At 57.6% G+C, this 25,718-nt stretch overlaps 1 protein-coding gene and 1 pseudogene across 3 annotated transcripts; one reads left to right on the top strand and one right to left on the bottom strand.

Annotated features, from left to right (window-relative positions):
* Positions 1-2,808: 2,808 nt before the first annotated feature.
* On the bottom strand, positions 2,809-25,268 carry TEAD3 (TEA domain transcription factor 3). 3 transcript variants are annotated; one of them, XM_029242698.1, is made up of 13 exons: positions 25,180-25,268; positions 15,275-15,533; positions 13,163-13,227; positions 8,866-9,198; positions 8,030-8,041; positions 6,983-7,120; positions 6,825-6,874; positions 6,178-6,239; positions 5,428-5,561; positions 5,082-5,255; positions 4,752-4,892; positions 4,521-4,673; positions 2,809-4,323 (listed from the first exon to the last, which is right to left on the bottom strand). In XM_029242698.1, the coding sequence occupies exons 2-13, from the start codon at positions 15,279-15,281 to the stop codon at positions 4,210-4,212; spliced, it is 1,383 nt and encodes a 460-aa protein (XP_029098531.1). In that variant the 5' UTR covers positions 15,282-15,533; positions 25,180-25,268; the 3' UTR covers positions 2,809-4,209. The 3 variants fall into 3 exon arrangements, with proteins under 3 accessions (XP_029098531.1, XP_029098533.1, XP_029098532.1); XM_029242700.1 differs by having other exon boundaries at positions 9,136-9,198; XM_029242699.1 differs by lacking the exons at positions 13,163-13,227; positions 15,275-15,533; positions 25,180-25,268 and having other exon boundaries at positions 4,752-5,255; positions 9,136-9,192.
* Positions 9,493-13,209, top strand: LOC114907251 (annotated as a pseudogene).
* Positions 25,269-25,718: the final 450 nt, after the last annotated feature.

The raw sequence follows: 25,718 nt of genomic DNA, 5'->3' as shown, positions 1-25,718 counted from the left end.
TTCCCAAACCGGGGCACGAACCCGTGTCTCCTGCATCGGCAGGCGGACTCTCAACCACTGCGCCACCAGGGAAGCCCAAGTATGAGTATATTTTATACCCTGTGTTTTACAAAGCGGAGTACAGCAAGAGAAAATAAAAGACGTGAGAACCATTAGGTGAAGGGAAACAAGCAGGTCTCGCTTGCTAAGGTGGGCCCCAGTGCACCTTTGGTGGCCAACCCTGAGAGCCATAATGATCACAGGGCCTGTGAGATAAAAGCAAACCACTTCTAGAAGCCAGGAAGACAATTGTTTGCACCAACAGCTGTGCTATCCATGAGCAGCGTCACGGTGGAGCAAGGGTTTCAGAGGAGGTTCCCATGACACTGTGCATACAATTTCTTGGGTGGAAGAAGACCAGCCAGGTGGTTGTCTGTGGGCTGAGGCCCCCCCCCCAGCGCCCGAGTGGATCCCAGCTCTGCCACTCAGGAGCCGTGGGAGGCTGCTGAGCCGGCCTCTTAACTTCCAGAAAACTCATCTGAAAGTGCAGCTGATGGTGGTACCTACTAAAAGCATGACGGGCTTTGCGCAGTGCCAGGCACTCAGTGTTCGGTTAAACAGCAGCTGTAAAGTGGCAGTTAGGTATAGCTGCAGACACGTGTGCACCAGAGCGGGCACGCCAGTCCCCGCTTGTCTGCCTTGGTTGGCTTTAGGACAGATTGAATGGAGGCCATCCCAAGGACATCTATCTCATTAATGGTGATGAGTGGGGAGAACAAGGTGCCTTCAGAATCAGTCACACCCTCTTGTTTGAAAAGAGCCAAGGATTGAAATCCTTAAAAATAGTTTTGGAAACTATAGGAATGTTTTAGAAATACTTGGGAACTTGAGTCCTACTGGATTATTGATTTGCATCACCTGAATTTAAAAATTAAACCCACTCCACTTTATAAATCTATGCCTTATGTATTGGGGTAGGAGTACTTAAAAACTAAGTCTATATTAAACCAATATGACTCACCACCTTCTGCTGGCCTGCCCAGAAGCTGTTTAGAGCCGTGGTGCCTGCGCTCCAGAGGCCCATGGCACCATGATAGAGACGAAAGGAAAAAGCAGGAGGCAGAATGGGAAAGCAAAGCAAACCACGGAGAACACGTGTGGTGGCAGACTGATTCGCTTCTAAATGAGGGTTGAGCTCTCTTAAACCCCAGCCTGTAGGATGATTTTAGGCTTTAGACTAAAGCTTAGTGTGCATCTGAGTTAGAATTCAGGGTTCAGATATCTGGGGAGCCCCAGTTCTCCAGCATTTGTACTAGAAGGAAATAAAGAGCCCCCATGAAACCCCAGGACTTCTCAGGCTTTGACTGTGGAATTGGCAAAATGATGGCCCACTTCCATCTTCCCTAGGGACATCAGAAACAAGAGGGGCAGGAAAGAGAACTACCGGCCTCTTCTTTGGGCCCCTGTTTTCTTGGCCTTTTCTTACAGCTTTCCACAGAACCCTGGTCAGGGAGAGCCACTTCCAGGAGAGAGCCCTGGGCTTTGGGCTCACAAGACCCACCTTCTTATCCTGGTTCCTTCCCTATTTTGAGACCTCAAAACTATGTAGTTATCACCTGCCCCTGTGCCCTTGTGCCCCTGTATCTGTTACATTCGTATATGGGGGTGGGGGGTGGCCAGTGAGGAGGCCAGCCATATTTCGCCTACAGTATTCTAATAGAAATCACCTGCAGGCTGTTTACTCCAGGAGCATGAGGGCAACCCACGTGATGATGATTCAAGCACCCAACACATACAATCACCTATTAGTAGAGACTGGATTTTGCATCCAGCCCTAGGCATAGCACATGGTGGGTCTTTTATAAACCATTTCCATCTCCAGGAACCCCTCCCACTTGGTTGGGGCTCCAGGCACACTCCCCATCCTGCAAGCAACAGTCTTGGGTCCCTCCAGTGCAGTGGACCAAGACAAAAGGCCGCCTGATTATTTAATAGTATACCAAGTGCCTGGGCTTAAAGTCAGAAGACCAGGTTCAAATCCTGGTGTTACCACTGACAGCTGAGTGAGAAGAGCATTTAACCTCTTCTGTTTCCCCATCTGCAAAATTGGAGGTTGGACCAGAATGATCTAGAAGATGAGATTCTAGAGTAGGGTTGCCAGATTCAGCAACTGAAAATACAGGATGCCCAGTTAAATTTGAATTTCTGATAAACAACCCATGTCCACTGAGGACACTGAGGTTTTCCCAGGCCGACAGGGGCAGGTTGGAGTCCAGCTTCACCCCACTGCCCCCCGGCTAGCAGCCATCCACTTCGGGAGCACTCACCTCCTTGAGGCTCTTTCCTCATGTGTGGAGTGAGGATGGGGCGGTGAGAACAAGTAGTAGCCACTGTGGACTGTGGGGATTTAACAGGGGGCCCATCTCAGTATTGAAGTCACCTGGGGCAAGTCACTTCATTTAAAGAGACAAGGCAACCTAAGGCTCACTTCAGTGCTCAACTCACGGCAGGAGGGGTGGGAAAAAGGTTGGAGTTGGCCAAACTTTCACAAGACCCCTAAATCCTATTTTCTTTTTCTTTTTTTTTGGCCGTGCTCTTCAGCTTACAGGATCTTAATTCCCCGACCAGGGATCCAACCTGGGCCCTCGGCAGTGAAAGCGTGCAGTCCTAACCACTGGACCACCAGGGAATTTCCAAATCCTATCTATTTTGAGTGTGGGAGCGCTTGGGGCCCGCCAGCAGAGACGGAGTGGAGTGGGGTGACACACCAGGACCTGACCCACGAGGAGTGCCCACCCGAAGCTGTCCAAACCCAGAGGTATGGCACACAACTGGTCACACGACTAACCCACAAACAAATAACTTTAATTTTTTTTTTTTAAGCAGGAGCTGGGCCTTGAGGGCCCCTGCGCCAGCCTTGCGCCACATTTATGATATAACCCATCACAGCTGGATTTAAAAAATACACAACAAATATATAATATACATTATAAAACCTAGGTTGGGTTTGGAGGTGGCCTGAGCGATATGCAAACTGTGAGGACCTTCAGGAAGCTCAGGGGCGGCCGGGCGGGGGGAGGAAGGGGCACAGTACTTCATACGAAACTCATAAATACCCACGGGCAGCAGGAGGACGGGGCTGGGGGCCGAGGAGCCTGGGTATTGAGAAGGGGCTGCCGGGGAAGGGTTAACCTTCAATCCCAGAACGGGGTGTGGGGAGCTGCTGCTCCAGGCCAGAGAGACTGAGGTGGGGAAAACAGAAGGGACAGCTGCTCCCCGAGGGTTCACCACCAGACGCAAATCGTAGGCAAGAGAAAATGCCAAACTTTTCCGCTACCCCTTGTCCCTGGGCCAGTGGCCTGCCCAGGGGCTGGGGCTTCATCCTCCCACCTGACCCTCCAGCCTGCTTCAGGCCTGGGCCTGCCCCTGGAAGCCTTCGCCCATCGGGAGGCTGCTGGGTGGCTCGGGACTGGACCTGGATCAGGCAGCTCTGAGGGCCGCACAGGAGCCCCCCATGCTCTGGAAGGAGGTGGTCTGTTCAGGCCCCCAATCCAGCCGGCTGGCCCCTCAGTGCAGACCCTCCCTCCTGCCCCCGTGGCCAGCCCCCACTCCAGGGAGGTAGCATAAACCTGGGCTCTAGGGACAGGCAGCGCCGGGGGAGGACTCCAACTCCGCCCACCCCTCCCACAGGTCCCTCCACTGAGATAGCGAGCCCCACGCTTGCCGTGCAGGGTCTGAGGATGGCACAAGGCACTTGGGGGCCTGCACGAGGCCTGGCACACAGCAGGCGCACAGAAAGTGTGGGCTCCTCTTTCTTCTTCTCAACTTGACCCCAACTCAACACTCCCCTTCTGAGGCCTCTGCACTCCGGTTCCCTTGGTCTCCATTCTGCCCTCACCCCCCCCGTCACAGTCCCGTGAGGGGCCAGCGGCCATGGGCGCCTGGGCTCAAAGGCGTCCTCCCAGTCTTTCGAGGCTGGGCAGAGCTGGGTACGGAGGTCAGCGTAACGGCCAGGCTGCCCCTCCGCCGCGCTCTCCTCTCTTCTCCCTCAGCTAAAGCGCAGGACGGCGGCAGGGAGTGTGTGTGCAGGGCAGATGGGGAGGCCTCCCGGGTCCTGGGCCTGAGGCCTGGCAGGTGGATGAGTCCTCAATCCTGGACCCCTAGGGGTGCCAGGCAGGTGTGTGGAGAAGATGCTCGTCCTGGATTGTGGTGGTGGGGGCGGAGGGCACCCTAGTCTTTGACGAGTTTGTAGACGTGGTGCTGGGCCCCGTGCTCGCTGGTGGAGACTTCAAAGACGAAAGCAATGACGAGCAAGGTCTCCTGGGAGTCCCGGCTCGTGACCACCTGGGGGCCGGGTAGGAAGATGCGGGAGGTCAGGTGGCACAGGGCCATGGGGTGTGCGGGCTGAGCAGAGGCTTCTCCTTTCTGGGGCTCGGTCTCCTCCTCTGAGGAATGGGTCTGGCCACCCCTGCTCCGAGGCCCCTGTGCCTGGGGTGCTCCCATGACCCCCACGCCGCCCTCTCCCCCCACCGCCTCCACACCTGCAGGATGGTGAAGTTCTCCAGGACGCTGTTCATCATATACTTTTCGGGCAGGTGCTTGAGCTTGTGGATGAAGTTGATCATGTACTCGCACATGGGCGAGCGGTGGATGCGGTACACGAAGCGCCCGTTCTCCAGCCTGGCGTACTCGGTCTGCGGGAGCCGGGGTCAGGCGTCGCTCGGCTGGCCCGCCCCCAGCCCCCTCCCCCCGCCCCCCGGGCCCCCACTCACCTCCACCTTCTCCACCACCTGCTTGCCAAAGGAGCACACCTTGGTGGAGACGCTGATGGTCATGCTGTCGGCCGAGCTGTACTGGGAGCTGACCCCGTAGAAGGCGCCCGGGCCCTCCTGGATGGTGCTGTTGAGGTCGGCCTGGAGGAGGGGGCGGGGCGGCCTAAGGTGCTGTCCGAGGCCCAGGGAGGCATCCCGCCCTGGGGCTGGGGGCATACATAGCCCGCACAGTGCCCACAGGGCCGGGGAGAGGGGGTCGGTAGGGTAGGCCTGGGTGCATCGCACATCTGGGGGGACCCTTGGGAGCAGAGAGGGACCAGGGCAGCTCACCCAGAACTTGACGAGGAAGAAGGCGTTAGGGGGCCCCTTCTCATAGAGCTCCTTCAGGCCACCCTTCTTCTCTGGAAACTTGTCGTAGATCTGACGCACATCCACTGCCTCCAGGGGCGGGTCTGAGAAGGCGGGATTCGTCTGGCCGATGTGCACAAACAGGTGTTTGCTGTACTGTGGGGAGGGCCCAGTACAGGGTCAGGAGAGCTCGAGAGAGTGCAGGCCCAGGGGGAGCGGGGGGGGGGGGGGGGCTGCAAGGGAACAGACCTGCCCTATGGCCTCCCAACCCCGTGACCCTGAGCTGTGGCCCTGGACCGCACAGACCCTGCCCCACCCCCTACGTTACCGTGTCAGGGTCGCGCTGCACCTCCATGAAGGCGGAATATTCGAGAAGCCGCAGCCGGGAGGAGGCGATGGTGCGGTCCTGCCACACAGGCACAGAGGCAGCAGCTGAGGGGAGCGGGGCCAGGGGCTCATAACCTGGGAGGACGAGACGGACCCTCGTCTGCACGGGCGGGTGTGTGGCTACACACAGAGCCGCTCCCCACCCCCGCACAGAGCCTGTGTGCGAGCTGGAGAATGGTGCCCCTTTTGGACGGGAACACAGGCTGGATTTTGGCTCCCCTGCCAGGTGTCCTTGTGCAGTGCACAGCCTGCAGCACCGTGTGTGGTGGCCCTAGTAATGTACATCAGTGGACTTTCCCTCATGTCACCATTAATGTGTGTCCAAACAGAAAATATAGACAAGTGAAAAACGTAAAAATAAAAATTACCCAGAATCCTAACTCCTAATGAAAGTAAAACTCTGAAGATTTCGGTGTATTTCCCTTGAAGGAATTATATATACATACACATATCAATGTGACACCTTTGGTGGTGTGTACTTGTAGCAGAGTTGTGGAAGCAACATTGTAGAAGGTAAGGGGGCTATTCCTGGCCTGTCCCAATCCCCTACAGATGCCAGCCACTCCTCCCTCCCAGCCCGCGCGCATGTACACGCGCACGCGCACACACAAGTCTGGCCCCAGCTCTTCTGAGCAGAGGTGCAGCTGCTGAGGGAGGGAGAGGTGGTGGCTGCCTTGTGCAGGGAACTTACTGCTGAGCGGCGGCGGCAGGGGTGGCTGGACGGGGTAGGCTGGCTGTGCAAAGGGCTTGATGCTGCAGACAGGAGCATGGGCTGGTTAGAGGGTCACCCCTTCCCCACTTTCCGCCTGGCCCAGTCACGTGGGTCTCATCTGGGATCCCACATAGGAAGCCACCAGGCCTTCCTGTGGAGGCCCAGAAATACATGCTGACCAGCTAACTCGCGAGCTTTTTGTTTTCTTCACGTTTTAACTTTATGAAGTCTGCCTGCATCTCACAACTGATGTGCACATTTAATGCAGCATTTCAAACCCACCCTGCAGAGCTGTTCATTAAACTGAGGGCGTGTCTTAGGAAGAAAGTCATCTTAGAGTTGAAGGAGCTGAGAATACTTGACTACCTGACTTGTTGAATGAAAGACTGACTCAGAGATTAACTGAGTGAAAAATAATTGTAAGATGGATGACAAGTGGTTGATGAATGAACAAACACATGAATGAACAGACAGATGCATTAGCTCTCTTAACTGGCACTCTCCAACCCTCTATTTTTGAACGAAGACTTTCCTCAGCTGCTGCTGGAACCCAGATGGGAGGGGAAGTCCAGAGTGGCTGCCAGGGGAAAGAAGAGGGTGTGGGAAGGAAATGCCACCATACTCACTCCTGAGAGGGTCCAGGCTGCTGTCCCAGGAGAGGGGGGCTGCTCCAGAACTGCAGAGATGGGAAGAAGCCCAGGGTGCCTCAGTATCCAGGACCCCAACCCCGGCCCACCCTAAAGGCACTCCTTCACCCCAGTCCCACTTCCCAGGACCCCTGTACCCGAGAGGAAGTGGAGAAGACGGCCTGGGGCAGAGGGGAGGGTGGGCTGAACTTGTTCTGTAGGACGCTGGCTGAGACAATCTGGGCAGAGGACATGGACGCCATACTCTGGAGGGCTTTGTCCTTGGAGACCTGGTCCTGAGGAGGGGAGAAGCCTTGTGAGGCCCAGGCCAGGCCAGAGACAAGACAGGGGCTTGCCTCAGGGGCCTCCCCCCAGGCCCTGTCTCCTAAGTGTACATCACCCCTCTGATCACAATCCACAATAAGAAATTATTTTACTCCATAACCCAGTATAAGCCAAAACACTTCTCCTTATTTTGCTTATTTTGTGTGTCACACACTCTCATATTTTCTATTTCATCAGTGATTCTCAAAGTATGGTCCACGGACCAGCAGCACCAGCATCACCTGGAAGCTTGTTAGAAATCAAATTCTCAGGCCCTAGTCCAGACCTACTGAATCTGAAACTCTGAGGGTGAGGCCGACAAATCCGACTTCATAAGCCCTCCAGGTGATTCTGATGCATGCGAAAGTTTGAGAACCACTATAATCCATTTTTTCAAAGATTTATTATTTATTTATTTTTGTTTATTTTCGGCCGCATCAGGTCTTTAGTTGTGGCACACAGGCTTCCCTCTAGTTGTGGCGCGTGGGTTTTCTCTTCTTTAGTTGTGGTGCATGGGCTCCAGAGCGTGTGCGCTCTATAGTTGTGATGTGCGGGCTCCAGAGTGCGCGGGCTCTGTAATTTGCGGCACACGGGCTCTCTAGTTGAGGCGTGCGAGCTCAGTAGTTGTTGCGCGTGGGCTTAGTTGCCCCGCAGCATGTGGGATCTTAGTTCCCTGACCATGGATCGAACCCACGTCCCCTGCACTATAAGGCAGATTCTTTACCACTGGACCGCCAGGCAAGTCCCTATAATGCATTTTTTAAAAAATGCTGTTTGCAAGCCTATTACATTGATTTCACAATCCATAATTTGAAAATCCTATATTAGGTGCTCTCCCCTCCATTGCCCCCCACCCCCCGGGGAGGGGCAGTGCTACTTACCAGGTTCATGGCCTGTGGAAGAGAAGGAGAATGGATTAGAAGAGACACAGAGGAGGGCCAGATGGGATGGAGGGACATGTCATTTCATCCTCCTCCTCTCAATGCCCACCTGGCTCTCAGTTCCTGAGGAGCGCAGGGAAGCTCAGAGGTAGCTGTGGACCCTCCCCCAGCCCCACTGCCACCTAGAGGGAGTGCGTGCCAGCTGGGGGTGCCCTGGAAAGGGTAGGATGAGGGCAGAGGGGCTGGAGATCCAGATGGTGGACCAAGCTGGGGCCGCTTGGGTCTGTCCACGTGTACTGCACTATAGGCGTGGGGACTGGGGCGGGAGGCCCAGTCTGCTGGGCATTTGTGGGCAGGGAGAAGAAGATGCAGCCTACAGGGGCCTTGACCTGGGCCAGGGCCATGAACCCAAGGCTCTGAGATCCTCAGCCACAGAGCAGCCAGGATTGAGCGTCCAACAAGGAATGGCCATGCCCGCCAGTCCCCACCAGTGTCTCCTCCCTGCCCACCTGGAGTCCCCATGCAATGAGCAAGCAGCAGTTAGGAGGAAGGAGAAAAGGAAAATGGAGAAGAAGAGAGGTGGGCCTTAGTGGCCCCCAGGTGGTCTTCCTCTCCCTCGCTGTAGGGCTGGCTGTCCCCTTGGGTTCCTGCTTACTCTCCAGGGGCTCTGACCCTGTGTAGCCTGAAGTGGCAAATGGGCTTCTTCTGCTGCTTGTCTTTCTGAGACCCCCCTGCTGCCCCCCATAGCTCCTCAGCCCCTTCCCTGTCCCGGGCTGGGGTCAGAGAGCAGCATCAGGCCTGGGCAGGGCCAGGCCAAGTGGCAGGGGACCCCATACCTTCAGCTTGGACTGAATCTCCCGAGATTTCCGCCTGGCTAGAACCTGCAAGTGGCTAGAGACCTGTAGAGAGAGAGAGAGAGAGAGAGAAAGAGAAAAAGAACAGAAAGAACAGAAGAGGCAAGAACAGAGTTTCAGCCAGAAAAGAGGCACAGTGGGGCCAGAGAGCCAGCCAAGGCAGAGGCCTGAGCCGTGCAGAGAAAGTGGTAGAGGCGCCGTGAGTGAGAGGCCGAGGAAGGGCTGGAGGCCCCAGTCAGGCGCCCAACGTACCTTGATGCCAACCTGGTACTCCCGCACCTTCTTCCGAGCTAGAACCTGTATGTGGCTGGACACCTAGGGGCCGCCCCGCGCCCAGCCAGAGAGGAAAACACAGACAGTGAGGAGGCATAGCACAGGGTAGCCACGGGCAAGGAGCATCCCAGCCCTCATCTCTGGGACCAAATGTAAGAGGGGCAACCGTGGGGCCCCTGTGGGCAGACACACCTTGGCCCTGCCAATTCTGCTCTCTTTTGGCCCTGTCTTGATCAAGGGCCTACCGTGGATTTCAGGAGCACCATATACAGTTGTACAGGTTGTTCACTGCATAAGCGCACCTGGCCCAGTGAGGGCTAAAATCCAGCCCAAGCTCTGCTGGCCAAGCTATGTGCCTTGGTGCACGACTGCATCTAAAGTGGAGGAAGAGAGACCCAGGAATCCAAAATGGCATCAGTCATACCACGGAAGGAAGAGAAGCTCCTGGATGTCAAAATAGGGGAGCTGCCAAGCTGGATACTGACGCAGGATTTCACCCCTAATGGCATTGCTGGAGCATTTCAAAGAGGTTACTACCAGTATTACAATAAGTATGTCAGTGTGAAGAAAGGGAGCTTCACTGGGCTTTCTACGGTGTTGGCAGCTTACATGCTTTTCAACTACTGCTGTTCTTACAAGGAGTTCGAACACGAGTGGCCACGCAAGTACCACTGAAGAGGGCCCGGTGTGGAGGGCACACTCTGCATTCCTGACCTTTGCCCAGCAGCCCTGAATCCTTTCATATCCTAATTGAGAATTAACACCCAATAAAAGATGACTGGTAAACAACAGAGGAAGAGCATCTTTGTATTCTTCCAAAAAGGGGTGACTTTTTCTCACTGGTATCCTCAGAGGAGACACTTTTTTTTCTAATTGGCATCACAGAGGCTAGCCATGGCCATAATGCTCCTGCTGGCCACCAGATTATACATCAAGCCCAAAATCCTTTACAAAAGGTCTCCCCTGTACCACTGCCTAAATCCTCCCGAGAACCCCACCAGCTTGCCGGCCTATGAAACCTGGCCTGGTCTGACTCCTGCTTTGTTCATGCAGCTTCCTCCCCCAGTACACATTCCTTCTCCTCGGACTAATACATGGCAGTGTACACTATCTCTATGCACACAGTATGTGCTTTTAACTGCATTTCTTCTCCAGCCCCTCCTCCCTGAAGCCTCCCTCTCCTGGCAGACCTGAGCTAGTCACGGTCTGGATGTGTGCGCCCTGGGCTTGCACAACAGACCTTGGCATTGTCAAGGATCTGGCCCTCAGCCTCAGAGAACCTAAGTGTCACTGTTTTCCCCATGAAACAAGCGCCAGGGAACAGGTGGATCCTCTAAGCTGCTTCACACTTTCATTATCAGCAATTGCTGTTGGCTTTCTTTGCAAGTTGTTTTTATCTCCATAAAGAAACAGTTTCTTTTCTTTTTAATCATGGACTAAAAGTTACTATGTACGCGATGCTAGGCAGCCCCCTGCTACTTGGTTAGAACCTAGGCGGGTGCTTCTCATGCCATCTCATGGTGCCTAGGATTCAGACCTATGTCTGGCAAGATTCCCGATCACGTCACGTCATGACAATAACTGATGTTTACCAAGCACAGCTACTATTGTTCCCAGCACTTTACATGTACCAACTCCTCTGACCTTTACAGCAATGCTAAGAAGTCGGTACTAATATTATTCCCAGTTTACAGATGATGAAACCAAAGCACAGAGAGGTTAAGCAACTTATCCAAGGTCACACAGATGAACCCAGGTGGCCTGACTCCACAGCCCACTTGGCCACCACCAATATACCCTTAGCCCAGAGGACTATCTCCAACTGGTCAACTCTGTGACAGCTGAAAGTCACATGGGACTTAATCCTAATGTAATATTTAGCCGCATTTTCAATAGGGAGGCACTGTACTTGCTATTAATTGCTGTACGTAGCTGTAAAAAAAAAATGAAAATGGCATTTTTTTTCAACAGAGAGTAAAATGAAAACAACCAAAAAACCGTGCATGTCAGCGGGTTGCTCTTTGCGACACATAAAGACATGCCTTGTTCTCACAACCATAGGAAGGAACCCCCTTTAAGGAGATATCAGACATCAGAGTTCTAATACAGAATAAAGTTAGAGGAGTGCCACCCTTGCAAAATGACAAAGGCCAGAGGTTTTTAAAATCCTGAGCTTGCCGACAGCTCATTTGTAAAATGTTAACGTACAGCCAGCCTTCTCGGGATACCTGGCCAGGAGCAGGTATGATGCCGGACCCAGAATTAAGAGGCTCTGCTACCCTCCCTGGGCCTCGCTTAAAGATCCCTGGGCCCCTTCCAACTCTGACAAACAGGTTCCTATGAACATGTCTTTTGGGTGAAGCAGGACACGCTGGGACAGTGCCCTCCTCCTGTGCGTGGGATGGCTTTCGGTTTATAACTACAGTAATAATAATAGCAACAGCAGCGGCACATTCTTATACAAATACACTCTGTTCTACATATCAACTATTGAATGGCTGAGGAACAGAGGCTGGAGATGAGGCACCCCCCCCCCCCCCGCCGCAGGTATAGGAGCAAGGTATTTGAACCCCGGGGCTGATCAGCCAGTATTCCTCCTGTGGCCCCAGGCTCCAGGGAACTGGGCCCTTGTCCGTCCAGTTCCTCGCAGGATCCCTTGTACCGAGAACATAGCAGTAGCTCAGTGATTTGCTAAGTGAATAAATGCTGTACAACATGAACTGGCCCAGGGAGAGTGGTTAATAAAGGCCTGAACAACGAGGGAGCATTTCTACTCCCGCACTGGGTGTGTGGACCCAGAACCTTCCTTTGAGACAGTGAGGATCTCAGGGGTGGGTGCAAGGCTCAAACCCCAACCAAAGAGGGAGGTTTGGGGGGCTGAGGGCCAGAGCTGGCCTCGGTTCTCCAGGTCCCTGCCTAGAGCCTGCCTCTCTCCCGCCACCCAATCATCTCCCAAATCACCAGTTTCTTCCATCCCTACCACCACTACCCTCACCATTGCCGCTGCCCAGGCCACCGCTGCTGACCTAGGTCCCTGCCTTGGCCTGGTCCTCTCTATCCACTGCCTTGGGTGTTCCGGAGACAAGATGCCTTGACAGTTGCCACGCGCCACACCCTCATCTATTCCCTTCCATGGCCCCCAGTTGCCCCCAGGGAAACCTGTCCCTCTGGCCTCCAGCTCAATCTCTTACAGCCCTCGGCTTTTCCCACCCCTCCCTCCACACACCACACTGCTAACGGAAGGCTCTTTCCTGCCCAGTGGGTTGAATCCTGGATCCACCACCTACCCGCAGAGTGACCTTAGGAAGTTACTTAACTTCCCTGTGCCTCGGTTTCCTCACCTGTAAAATGGAGATAATTACTGTACCTACTTCATAAGGTTGCTATGAGGACTAAATAAATTAATACAAAGTCAGCTCTGAATGGGCTTACAATTACTATTTGTATAGCCAACTTCCTCAGCCTGGAAGAATCCTCTCCCTTTTTCCTGCCTGGCTAAATCCTCTTCCTTCTTAAAAATACATCTTGAGTGTCATCTCCTCCAGGAAGCCTTCCTAGCCCTCCCCCCTCCCTTCCCCTCCCTGGTCCGGGTTCAATGCTTGTCTGACAGTACATGCTCCGATCTCAGCCATGCTGCCCTGCTCTGCCCTCACCTGTCCAACTGCCTGTCTCCCTGACTGGTCAGCGAGCCACTCAGGGCAGTGACATGCAGCTGCCACAGTTGCCCACTGGGGCGTATCTGTGGTCGCTGGATCACAGGTCTGGGATGGGGGTCAGAAAGGACAGTGGGGACTTCCCTGGCGGTGCAGTGGTGAAGACTCCTCGCTCCCAATGCAGGTGGTATGGGTTCAAGCCCCGGTCAGGGAGCTAGGGGAGTGGGCTGGGCAAGGGGGCAGCTCTGAGGAGGCAGGCAGGGCAATGGGATAGCTTGGCCTGGGAGGGACTGACAGAGGCAGGGGAGAGAGTGTGGGCGGGCAGAGGGGCCGCAGCATAAATTATCTTTTACCTGTTTTCTTGTCCGAGTCTTTCCCGTCCTCAATTTAATATACCGTGCGATCAACTCATTTCGGCCTAGATTGGGGTGAGAGGAAAAAATGGGGAGTGGTCAAAGGGGACCCCTGGTGGCTGGAGACCCCCCCACCAGCTGGAAATACACCAGGCCCCTCCCACACACGCTGCTCTTGTTTTCTCTCCCCACTCTCTTCGCTCCACCCCACCTAAGGGGCACAAGCGGGGTGGGTGAAGGATGATGGGGAAGTCCCAGAGCTCCCCCCACCGCCTCCAGGACCTGGGGGGCTGCTGTTGGGGGAGGGGCAGCAGAGCAGGAGGTGGAACAATGTCAGGCGGCTTGACAGGTTTCCCTGCGAGACAGACAGGGGCAGGTGTGGCCGAAGGGCTGCAGGACAGCTGGGCCCCTCACTCCCAGCCCCCCGCAGTGCTTCCTTCCTCTCCGTGCTGTCACCAGCTCCAAACCTCCGAGGGTAAGGGCTCGTGTGTGTGTGTGTGTGTGTGTGTGTGTGTGTGTGTGTGTGTGTGTGTGTGTGTGTGTGTGTGTGAGAGAGAGAGAGCGAGACATATGTCTGGGCACGCATACCTGTGTGTGTCTGTAAGAACTCTGGCCTGGGTTCCTGTCCTAGCTGTCCTTGCCACCAGGAGACCCTGGACAAGTCCCTGCCCTTCTCTGGTGAAACGGGCAGGAAAGACCAGATGGTCTCCAACACGTCTCCTACACTGACAGCCTGGGTCAAGATGTGTCACTGAGCATGTCACTGTGTCCTTGAACCTGTCACCCCCATGTCACTGGTTACCAGTGTCTGTCCCTCCCTGTGAGAGAGTGCAGCCCGTCAGACTTGGGGTGGGGGCTCTGCTCAGCACCAGGGACCCTCTGGGGGCCCAGAGGCTGGCCGGCATCCAGGGGGCTTGGCCCTTTAAAGGGGGTGCTTGGGACGCACGGTGAAGCATGTGTCAGCATCCTCGGTGTGTAGGCTTCTTACCCCCAAATTCAGGGCCCCTGCCCCCCAGCCCCATAGCCTCCCCAGAAGGACCGCATTCTCCAGATTCCTCTTCCATGACGGAACTGGCCCCACGGCTCCTCCCTTCCTGCCTGCCCCTCTCCACCCCACTCCCTCCGCCCTGTCTAAAAATACCCTGTGGGGCTGCCCCAGCCGTCTGGGAGGGAGCAGTGGGGGCAGGCGGCCCCCGCCCTATAGAAGGTGCCCTGGAACATCTGCCTGCCCCGTGAGTGGGGCTCTGGGGCTGGGGGTGGGCGTGGCACGGTGGTGGGGCAGGGGACACGGGGCAGCCCAGCCGGTGCTGGACACTGGGAGGGGACAGGCTGAGGGCCTGCCTCACCCAGCCATAAGCTGTCAGGGCGGGTTGGAGGGAGCTGGCAAGGAGTCAGGCCCCAAAGGGTTGAGTTATCCCAAAAATGCAGCCCTGGGAGAGCCCTCTCAGGGCTGGACCAGGGTGGATGCTCCCTTCTGGAGGCAGGAGGTGGGCAAGGTGGCAAAGAGAGGGGCCAGGAGAGCAGCAGACTTGGGAGGGGGTGTGAGGAGTGAGGGAGTCCCCTTGTCTCTCCAGCGCCCTTCCCCATGCAAGCCCTGTCACACTGTGGGCCTCCCACCACTCCGCAGCCCCCTCTCCACGCCTCCCGTTCTCTGGAGGGAACTCGCCAGTGGGAAACACTGTTCTTTGCTGGGATCCCATCCCAGGTCTCACCCCTCGGGCTCCCCCACGTCCTGCCAGGAGAGGGACCCTCTCCTGGGCCCAGCCTGGAACACACCGGATTGACCCAGTTTCCCGGGCCCACTGAGTCACCCCGAAACCTCCAGGCTGGCCGGGGCGAGGAGAGGAGGGGCAGTCGGGGGTGGGGTCGGGGGCGGGAGTGGTGTGGCATGTGGGCTGCGCTCAGGTGGAGGGGGCAAACCTGGCCTGTTTATGAGGAGGATCCAGACACACAGGCTTGCACGCCCAGACCCGCCCGCCCTCAGAGGGCTGGCGGCCTCCAGGACTTCGCCAAACCGGTTGGGTGAGGGGGCAGAGAGCAGAGGGAGGGGTGAGGAGGGCTGGACCGCCTCCCCAAGTCCAGTCCAGGGTCCCTGTGCCTCCCCACACGCACCGTACATCTTGCCCTCGTCCGACAGGATGATCTTGCGACGGCCACAGGGTGGGTAGATGGCCAGGGCCTCCTGGAAGCTCTGCTCGATGTCCGGGCTCCACACGCCCTCCGCATCGTTGTCCAGCCCCTTGTCCAGGCCCTCGGGCCCATCCTCCCGGGCCTCCCCGGGGCTGCTGCTGGCATTCCAGCTGTTGGACGCTATTGTGCTGGTTGCTCTGGGCTCTGGGCTCTGGGCCTGAGCCCACTGGGCAGCCTGAGCCTGGGGGGCAGACGCAGAGGGGTTAGGGCAGGGTCCTCCCAGACCGCAATCTCCACCCCTGGGGCAGGTGCTCCAGGGTTGGGTGGAGGCAACCAGAGGTTATGTTTAGTCAGTGCTGTGTGACCTTGGATGAGTTACTTCACCTCTCTGAGCCTCAGTCCTGTAAAACGAAGGAAAGGTCTCCTTTGAGGTTGTGAGGGTTAAAATGAAATGAGATCAGACAAAGTGCCAACCATGATGCCTGGTGGTGATCAACAGCAACAGTAACAATGCCTTATACCTACACAGTACTTTTGTGGGGAAAAAGTACTTTCATATTTATTCAATCCTCAAAACTAAGGCAGGGAGGGCAAGGAGTGATGCCCATTATTCAGATGAGGCAAACAGGCTCACAAGGCCATGCAGCTGCCAAAGGCACCATGATGGGCAGAGAGGAGGACCACGAGGGGCAGGGCCCAGTGCTTCTACGGCTCTCAGAGGGGCTCCTTGGCTCTCGCTCTGCCAGCTCCTCCTCCTTGTCATCAGGATCCCCAACCAGGGACCCCCACCCCTCATTCTCCCCCCCAGCATCATTGCAATCCTGCCAAGGACCCGCTGTGGCCTGAGGAGGGTCCCAGACCCAGGAAGGCTACAGTTTTGCCTTCCCCAAAAGATAACTCATGAGAACCCTGCCAAGGAACCTAAACTCAGGGCAGGAACTGCCCCAGGAATCATGAGACGGGAGCGACACTGGCTGGTAAGGGAGCAGCTGAGAAGGTGCCTGGCCGACAGCCTTGCTCAACCCCACCCACTCCTCCATCCCACTTCCTGTTCCTGCACCTCCCGGCCCCACAGCAGCCCATAAACTACCCACACGCTGGCCCCTGCCCTGGCCCACATCGTGGATGGGCCAGGGCTCTGTAAACTCTGAGTTCCCTGCACACGCCAGGCTGGGTTATTAAAGCAGATCACACCCAGACAGTCCCCCAACACACACGGCTCTAAGGCTCACCCCCCGGCTCCCTTCAGCCTCAGAACCACATGTCCAAGGTGTATCAGGGTCCTGGGAGCCCCAGAGCCCCAGATGGCTAGACCCCAGGACTTTGCTCTGGGCTGTAGGGAAAGGGGGCGCAGGGTGGAGAGTGGGAGACCCCATCAGAAGCTGGGGAAGAGACTTCTTTCCCCTCAAACAAGAATTCCAGGTCTTGTCAAGTGGGTGGGGATTTTCCCTGTGGGGGCCACCTCTTTGCTTTGGAAGGCTTGAAGGCAATTGCTAGTGGCATGGGATGGGGAGGGCCTGGGGGCCTGAATGTCAGATGGATATAGAGTTTACATTTAACTTTACTACGAATGACAGCACCTGCATACGGCAGGCCCTAGTCTGGGACTTTATACACATTGACTCATTTAATCCTCACAATCACCTATGAGGTAGATACTATTATTGCTTCTACTTTACAGATGAGGAAACCAAAGAACAGAGGGGTTAAGCAATTTGCCCAAGGACACACAGCTGGTAAGTGCTAGAGCTGGGTTCTGAACACAGGCAATCTAGCTTCAGTCTCTTAACCAAGGTAAGAAGCCCCACCATCTGCAGAGGGAAAGGAGGCCCAGCATGGGTTGTCATGGGTTGTCATGGCAACCACCTGAGAATGCCCAGTGGGGTCCAGACCACAGGGTCCCCCCCAGCACAGGTGGCTGGAGCAACTTCAAGGACCCCCAGACCACTGTAACCCTTCCTGTGAGGCCTCCAAGACCACCACACCAGAGGGCAGCCAGGGAGAGAGGAAGCCATGCTCCTGACGGGTCAGAGGGGCCACACCCCTCTGCTCACCCCCGCAAGCTGTATTCTCATCCCCATCCCCTCCTCAACCCCTTGAGGGCAAGTTCTTGTCATAAGAGTCGGGGGGGAGGGGTGGGATGCCGGGGGACACAGCGGCGCCTATACTAAGCTAGCTGGGGGGCAAGCCACCGCCCCACCCCAGTGCCCCAAGTCTGAGAGTACCACAGGCGGCGTTAGAGGGGAGGCAGAAGAGGGACTACAATGAGCTAAGACCCCTCCCAACAGAGTCCTCAATCCATTTCCCCCCAAATCTTTTCCTGAGGCCTCCCTCAGAGCAGCAGGGGCCCGGCGCATGGGGGGCCCTGGCAGCCCCAGACTTTTCAAAGCAACTTTCTTGCCTCCCCCAAGTCTGTGCCCGCCTCCCCTCATCCAGGGAGTGGCCCCCCCTTCTCGGGGTGATGTCAGCCCCGCCCCGCCCCCCGCAGGAGCACTGTGGCCAAATATGGCGAACACAGCAGTGCTTGGGAGCTGGGACAGACTGGGGGGGCGGGGCGGCGGCCCCTGGCTGGGACTGCTGGCAGCTGGTGAGGGGGAGGGGAGCCCAGGGGGCGGCCACAAGGACAAGTCAAGGAGAGAAGCAGGACCACCGTCCCTTCCGCTGGCTCACAGGCACATGCTAGACTCACTTTCCAGGAACACCCCTGCGGGGAGAGGCACCCACACAGGGGTCCGCAGGTGACCCCCACCCCACACAGCAATGCACTGGAGCACGTGTGTGCAGTACGCTGCATGGGTGCGTGAGCGGACACCCCAATAAGAATATTTGTACCCCCAGACCGAGGCATACCCGTGGGCAATGGCAGGCGGGCAGCTGAGCCCCGCTGGGGGCTGAACTGGGGTCTCTGTCCTACCGCATCACTCAGAAGCAGGTCAGTGCAAGGAGTCTGCACTGGCTGCTTTGGCCTTCCCAGAGTTACTGCTGTGGGATGAGGACAGAGATGAGAGTGGGCCACCCTCCTCTCCTTAGACCCCAAACCACTGGGACTCAGGCTGGGGGCAGGGAGGAGGCTATGGGTTCCTCAGCCAGCTGCAGGGCTGGACTGAGGCCAATGTGGGACTCAGGCATGGTGGAGGGGGCTGCCTGGGGTCAGAGGGCAGGCCCCAGGGGAAGGCAGCCCCAGCCCAGCGTTGGGTCTTATCTGCCCTTTACAGAGTGGGGTTGACAGGGGTGGCAGCCCCCCAGCTGCTCGTTGACACTGTCCCAGGTGTCTAGAACCTCTGCGTTGCTGGGTTGCACCACCAGGAGGGGTGGGAGAAGGGGGAGAAAGACCCAAGTGAGAGGCAAAGAGGGTGGAGCTTGGGATAGACAGGAGGGGAAGGGGGACACGGTGTGGGCAAGTCTGGGGGTGGGTGAAGAGAGCAGGAGACAGACAAGGAAACAGACAAAAGAGACGGGACAGTCACAGAGTGAGAGACAAAATAAAGAGACCTAGAGAGGGGATCTTGGAGTGGGACCCAGAGGGAGAGACAGAGATCCAGAGAGAGACAGACATACGGACAGGTAGAGTGCTGGAGAGAGTGAGATCCACAGACATTGGGGGGAGTGGGGAGAGAGTGAGGGAGAGAGTCACTATGACCAACAGAGACAGAAAGACAGAGACCAAGATGGAGGAGATGGAGACACACAGATGAAGGGGGTAAATCACTAAACTCAGACACAGTCAGGCAGTGAGGGAGGGGAAAACCAGATGGTGGTGAGAGAGAAAAAGAGAGCGAGCGAGCGCAAGCCAAGGACAGATAGACTCAGAGGCTGGGGCAGACCTCGGGGGAAGGAGTGACCAGGGGAGCCACTGCTGGGGGCTGGTTTCAGCCACAACAGGGCCACATGCAGGACATCCCCACTCCTGGCCCATCTGCTCCCCAGCCCTCCTCTCGGACGACCTCCCATCTCCCTGGTATTGCACAGCCCAAGGACCTCCTGTGTTCTCGCTCTAACTTTACCCTCAATCTGACCAGCACACACCCGCTTCCCCTCTCCCAGGGCCTTCTGAGGTCAGAAGGTGCCTCTGGGTGGTGGCCGGGTAGGAGATAGGAGGCTGGGTGAACAGGCCTCAGGGCCCTGAGGGAGATAAGGGGCACCTTGCTGCCCACTCCCCACCCTGGGGCCAGACCTGCTGGAATAACTGGCTGGACAGCTCCAGGGGTGGAGGCCAGCGCAGGGGCTGCTGCAGAGGCCCTAGGTCCTCACCCCCCAGGGCCCCAGCAGCCTCCAGACCACCCAGCCCTCTACCGCCTTTCAAGTAGGAGGAGGGATGGGCTTGAAACCTGGGCTCCCCCAGAGCTTCTGCCAGGTGGGGGATGCAGAAAAGGCAAGTCCAGGCAGGTGTCTGCACCTGGCACCCCTCCCCCGGCACCAGCCCCGCGGGGAGGTCGGACTGAGCCCAGTGACGGTGCTGCGTCTAGCGGGCAGCAGCTGTCCACTCTTGCAGGGCTTCAGCCCTCAGAGTGCTCTCACTTTGAGTGAGAAGTGGGAAGACTAGTGAAACCAGCAGTTTCATCCTGAATGCCCTGCCCCCAAACCTGGGCTGGGCTGGCCAGCCAGGGGGGAGAGGATGGGGCAGGCGGTAGATGAGGGCTAAGGGAGCCTCCCCGCCTCCTCTGCTTTTCCCTCCTTCCTCCCCACCCACCCCCACAGCGGGCCAGCTGTTCTCCAGCTGCCAGAGGCTCCCACCCTAGAACTGGCCGTGCTCTGGTTGGGATGGGAGAGCAGGGCAGGCGGGATGCGATGGTGTCTGCCTCCCCCACCTGCAGGCCAAGGACCCCTGGGGGACCCTGCCAAGTGACCACACCCTGCCAGGCTGGAGATGGAGTACCCTCCCCCCTGGAGCAGGGTCGAGATTTTTACAGGAGGAAGCAATTTGCAGAACCCACTAGGAGGGAGGTGAAGGGGGGCTCCCCAGCCCTCCCCAGCTTACTAATGTGCTTCCAATTTGGGAATCCAGTCTCTGCACCCACCCACCCCCTCTCCTAGGGCGCGGGCTCCTCGGGGAGCAGATGGGGCAGGGTAGCCCCCCAGGCTTCCCTCTCCAAGGCTCATCCTCACTGTCACCCCTGCTTCCAGCAGTGTAGGAGGGAGGGAGGGAGGGAAGAGACTCAGAGCCCTCAAACCTCCTGCAGGAAGAAGGGGCCCACTTCCCACACCTCCCTTCACCCCCACTCTGAGACTGTCCTGTCTCATCTCATCCCACTCCAGGAAGGCCAGGGATCCAAGCTGGAGGGGGCGGGGATGCAGCCAAGGGGTGAAACTGGGTTTCACAGTTCTCAGTGAACATGTCAGAGGGCCCCTTGGACTCTGGATCACCCACTGAGCTGCCACTAGTCCCTCAGTCAGTTGCCCCCTCAGGAAGGTCACAAGGTCAATGTCGTCTATAAACACACAGGCTTTCCCTGGGCGTCTCCTCTCTATCAAATGCACACACTGCTCTTCACAGCCACTGTCCTGCACATTCACTGTTACCTGCATCTCCCTTATTCCTTTTTCTTAACTTCTTTTATTGTGATAAAACATACGTAATAAAAAATGTACCATTTTAATCGTTTTTAAGTGCACACTTCAGCGGCATTAAGTACATTCTTTCTTTCTTTCTTTTTTTCTTGTATTTTTTTTGGCCATGCTGACGGCACGTGGGATCTTAGTTCCCCGACCAGGGATCGAACCCGTGCCCCCTGCACTGAAAGTGCGGAATCTTAACTGCTGGACCACCAGGGAAGTCCCATTCTTTCTTTGTTTTCAACAGTTTTCTTTCTGTGGTCCTCCATGTAGACACCACATGCATTGGGGTCACAGTCCCCCAAATTCATCATACATGGCATCCCACGCCATATATGCCACAGTCCTGAAGGATGTCACCCCCACTGCCCCACAGTCGCAAACCATCTCAGATGTGACCACCCACAGAGTCGGTCTCAGTCACACCCCACAAACAGCACCGTCCCTCCATGCGCGGAGTTTCTTTCTCGTGCTCAGTCTCACCCACACGCCTGATTTCACACTCAGCTGTTGTCACAGCTTCTCAGCACACGCCTGCTGCACTGGGTATAGTTCGCCGTGTCACAACGGTTTCCCCCTTACACACACATGTACACCATGTTGTGACAACTTTTCTCATACGTGGTGTCATATATAGTCATACACAGACCATCAGAGTTTCTACAAACCCAAGGTCATCTCATTTGCTGTTCACACTGCGCCATACATAGGCATGCAACAGCAACATACGTCACACAGAGTGTCACTCATTCTGCTTCTGACACACACAGCATCACACAATCGCAGTGTCCCTCACACACCTGGGGCATCGGAATCCCATCCAGACACGAGTGTGAGCTCACACCGCTAGTCAAGCAGACGGTGTCTTTCATAAATGTACCCCACGTGATGGCCCCTCACACACACAGGTCCCCCATACAGCCACACACACACACACACGCAGCGTCAGCCACACACTAAGAACATCATTCATAGTTTCCCTCATGTACCTGCAGTGTCAGGCACACAGGATATCACAGCTTCTCTCACACGTGAATGTTACAAAGTCACAGTGTTGCATACAGTTGCTCTCACACGCAGTCACACACACAAACTGGTTTTACCCAGTTCCCCCCACCTGCATCCACCCGCCCAGCATCACCCACACAGAGTGTCCCACTCGGCTTCTCTCTCACACACATCCAGCGGCACACACAGTGGCACTCTCGTTTCCCTCTATCACTTCCTGTCCTGTCGGGCCTGGCAGGGAGTACAGGAAGCAATCAGCACTCTAGGAAACCTCAGGGGCCGAGGCTTTGGGATTTGTAGAGCGACAGAATTCTCTGGCTCCTGCCCCCAGTCCCCTGTGGGACCCTGAGCGGACCCGCAGAGCCCTCTCCCCTCCAGAGTCCTCCCTGGAGGGGCAGGGCCTCTCCTGCAGACCACCTTAGGCTGGCACACCAGCGGGGAGGGGAGGGCAGGGCGAGGCCACGGGGGACAGGGCCGAGTGTGATCTGCTGGCCTCCACCCCAGCTCTGAGCAGAGAAGCTCCTGCCATGGCCCCAGGGCGGCCCCAGAGGGCCATGGAGACCTGGACCTTCAAGGCCACCCCTCAGACCCCACAGCTCCTGCAGTGCCCACGTGGGAAGCAGAGACTGCGACCTCCTGGCCACCTCCACAGAAAGCTGCAGCACTGGGAGCCCTCTTGGCTCCCTGGAGCCTGGCACCACCAGCTCCCTCCCCCACTGTCCTCCCTGTCAGCCGGCCCCTAGGCACCTCTCCCTTCCTGAGCGAGGAGGTGGACAGGGCTGGAAGCTTTCACTCCCTTCCAACTTCCACCCTGAGCCCCTAGAGGCGTCTGGGAGAGGGGTCGGCCATCCAGGCGGCCTCTGAACACCATTTACTCTGCCCAGCCTTGCCAGACCCCACTGCCACCTCCCAGGGCAGTTCCCTGGACTCCACCGGCCTCCCTCTCCCCTGACACCTGCTGCCTGTAACCTTTTCAGCCACTCTCACCTGGCTTAGCTGCCCTCAGTCACCCTCTGGTTAGCCCTCACCTTCTTCTTAGACCACTGGGTCACCCACGCACCTCTCCAGGCCCCACCAGGTTCAGGTTCCATGATGGGAAGAGAGGGAAGGCTGATTGATTAGGAGACAGAGACTCCGAGAGAAGCTCAGAGAAAAGGGACCTGAGAAGTCATGGATTCCAAACAGGGAAACTAAGGCGCACCAGGATGACACAACTGGTTAAAGGCCCAGCTGGGGCCAGATCTCTTAATTTCTTGACCTCCTCTGTTTGAGAGGTCTCCTTCTTGTTTTAGTATTTACCCAACTGTCAGAATGTACCAAGGTGAGGGTGGGAGCAGGGCCCAACACACACACACACACACACACACAGGGTGGGAGCAGGGCTCAGGACACACACACACACAGGGTGGGAGCAGGGCTCAGGACACACACACACACACACACACACACACACACACACAGGGTGGGAGCAGGGCTCAGGACACACACACACACACACACACACACGGTGGGAGCAGGGCTCAGGACACACACACACACACACACACACACAGGGTGGGAGCAGGGCCCAACACACACACACACACACACAGGGTGGGAGCAGGGCTCAGGACACACACACACACACACACACAGGGTGGGAGCAGGGCCCAACACACACACACACACACACACACACACACACACAGGGTGGGAGCAGGGCTCAGGACACACACACACACACACACACACACCTCTGTCCTGCCAATCACTGACCATCCTACTCAGCCATTCCCTTGCTCAAATGCGCTAATTAGCATTAATTATTGCTCCTCCCTGGGGGGATGGTGGTGGGGGAAGGCCCACAAGGTTGAGACTCCCATTGGATCCCAGCCTCTCTCTGAGGAGGGGGCATCCAGGGCCACTGAAGTCACTGTCACCATATAGCCTAGTCCTAGAAAATACATCTGTTTATCTCCTAGGGATCTAGAAAGACCACAGAACCACGTCCTGTGGTGGCACTGCTGGGGGGAGGTCTTGGAAAAGGAGCTACAAGAATCTGGAAGGGAGGAATACCTAATTCCCCCAAATCTCTAACTTTTGGCAACTTTAGATTTCCCTCCTTACCCCAGGCTGCTCCCAGCATTCTGGCCAAGGAGGCGCCCTGGCCCCCTGCACTGGGGTGGAACATGTGGACACAGAATCAGCTGCAGGAGGCCGGATATACAGAGGCGCCGTGGGCTCGCACCAGCCCCTCTGAGCTGTGTCCAGCCCCCATCCCCACCCCCTGCTCTCCTGGGCTACAAGTCCAGGCCTGACCTGCTTCTGCCTCTACCTGGAGCGAGTAAAGACACAGAAGGAGGTGCCCCCTGAGAAGCCCTACACCAACGCCTCATTCCCCCTTGTTCAGAAAGAATCTCTCAGCCCTGGATCAGGGCCCCTCTCCTGGAAAGGTGACACAGTGGGGTCTCCATGACACTGCCGTGCGGCCTGGCTAAGCTGGAAACCAGACGCAGACAGGCACTCCCGGCCTTCCTTCCCCAGGCAGGAGTAAAGGGCACGACAGACAATGGTGGGGGTGTTGTTGGGGGGTTAGGGTTAGAGGAGACAAGCGGCCTTCAAACCCTCTAAAGTCTAAACAAGGGCTCTGAGGAAGCGTGGCGAAGAGAAGGCCCCAAATCCAGCCCCCTTTAGAGCCAGGCTCACAGGGCTCAGGGCTGGAACTCCAAAAACTCCACCCCGACGCAGGGGCAGACTGGAGGGAACTTAAGCTCCTGCCCCTCAGGGGGCACCACGCCCGGGGCGCGCAGCTTTGCTGCCGGACACCCTCCACGATCCGGCACGGCTGTGGGCACCGCGCGCAGGAGCCGGCCTGGGCGCCGGGAGGCCGGGCCCAAGGCCTGCGTGGAGCTGGGGCCCAGCGGGCTCCGAGAGAGCGCCAGCTGGGAGTCCAAAGGGCGGCGGGGCCCGGGACTGGGAGCTCCCCGGTGGCAGGCCCCCCAGACCGTGCGGGCCCCCAGACCCCGACCTCGACACCCCAAAGGCGGACGTTGGGCCAGGCGATGGCACCGTAGCCAAGCTCCCGGCGCCCCGACCTCCCCCGAACAACTCGTCCGGGTCGCGGGGGGGGTGGGTGGGATGGGGGTGGGGTGGGAGGGGTGGGCGGGGCTTCCCGGAGGGCTTCCCCCCCTTTCCTCTAAACTTCCCGGCACCCAGATCCGGGGCTCCGGCTCAGGCTGGACAATAGCTCTGGGAACCAGCCCCCCTCGAGTGCCCCCCCAACCCAGAACCAACCAACCAAACCACCTCTCCCAGCAGGGCCTCCTCCCGGCGTCCGCCCGGCTTACCTGGTCCGATCTCGCGGGGGCGCTCCGGCCGGGCGGCTCCGCCGGGCCCGAGGGAGCGAAGAGGGGGGCCGGGGAAGGGGGGTCTTGGGGAGGGGGCTGACCGGAATGTGCGGAATGAGCCGGGCTGGAGCGGGAGGCGCCGGGCGCGGAGGAGGGAGCGAGCGGGACGGAAAGTTTGTGTTGAGGAGCCGGGACTGGGGGTGGGGGCTGCGGGGAAGGAGGGGGCGGGGCGCGCAGGGGGGCGGGCACCGGCCTGGAGGGGCGGGGCCGCGCAGGGCCGCCCCCGACCGCGCTTGGGCTGCCCACCCTGACGCTTCGGGACCCCAGGCGACCCCCGGCCTCTCCGCGCCTGGGCGCCCCGTTCCTCGCCTGCCGGAGCGGCGCTCTCAACCTCCCTTGCCCTACCCTACCTCCCCAGTCCCCCGCCGGAATTTGGGGCTCCGGCCTGGGCGGGGCCGAGGGCGGAGCTCCCACCTCGGGGGCAGGACTCCCGTCGGTGCAGGGGCCCGGGTGCCGCGTCACTAGGAGCCCGGCGGAGC

The sequence above is a fragment of the Monodon monoceros genome, unplaced genomic scaffold (genome assembly GCF_005190385.1).
Source record: "Monodon monoceros isolate NGI ecotype Baffin Bay Population unplaced genomic scaffold, NGI_Narwhal_1 Super_Scaffold_3, whole genome shotgun sequence".
NCBI lineage: Eukaryota > Metazoa > Chordata > Mammalia > Artiodactyla > Monodontidae > Monodon > Monodon monoceros.
The sequence above is the reverse complement of the archived record's forward strand: the minus strand, read 5'-3'. Positions and strand labels throughout refer to the sequence as shown.

Excerpts from the sequence above, each read along its gene's own strand:
- TEAD3 (XM_029242698.1), bottom strand. Across the intron at positions 5,562-6,177 it reads CCTGCCGCCGCCGCTCAGCA|GTTATGAGCCCCTGGCCCCG; the intron begins GTAAGTTCCCTG and ends TCGTCCTCCCAG. Across the intron at positions 5,256-5,427 it reads TGCAGCGCGACCCTGACACG|TACAGCAAACACCTGTTTGT; the intron begins GTAACGTAGGGG and ends CCCTCCCCACAG.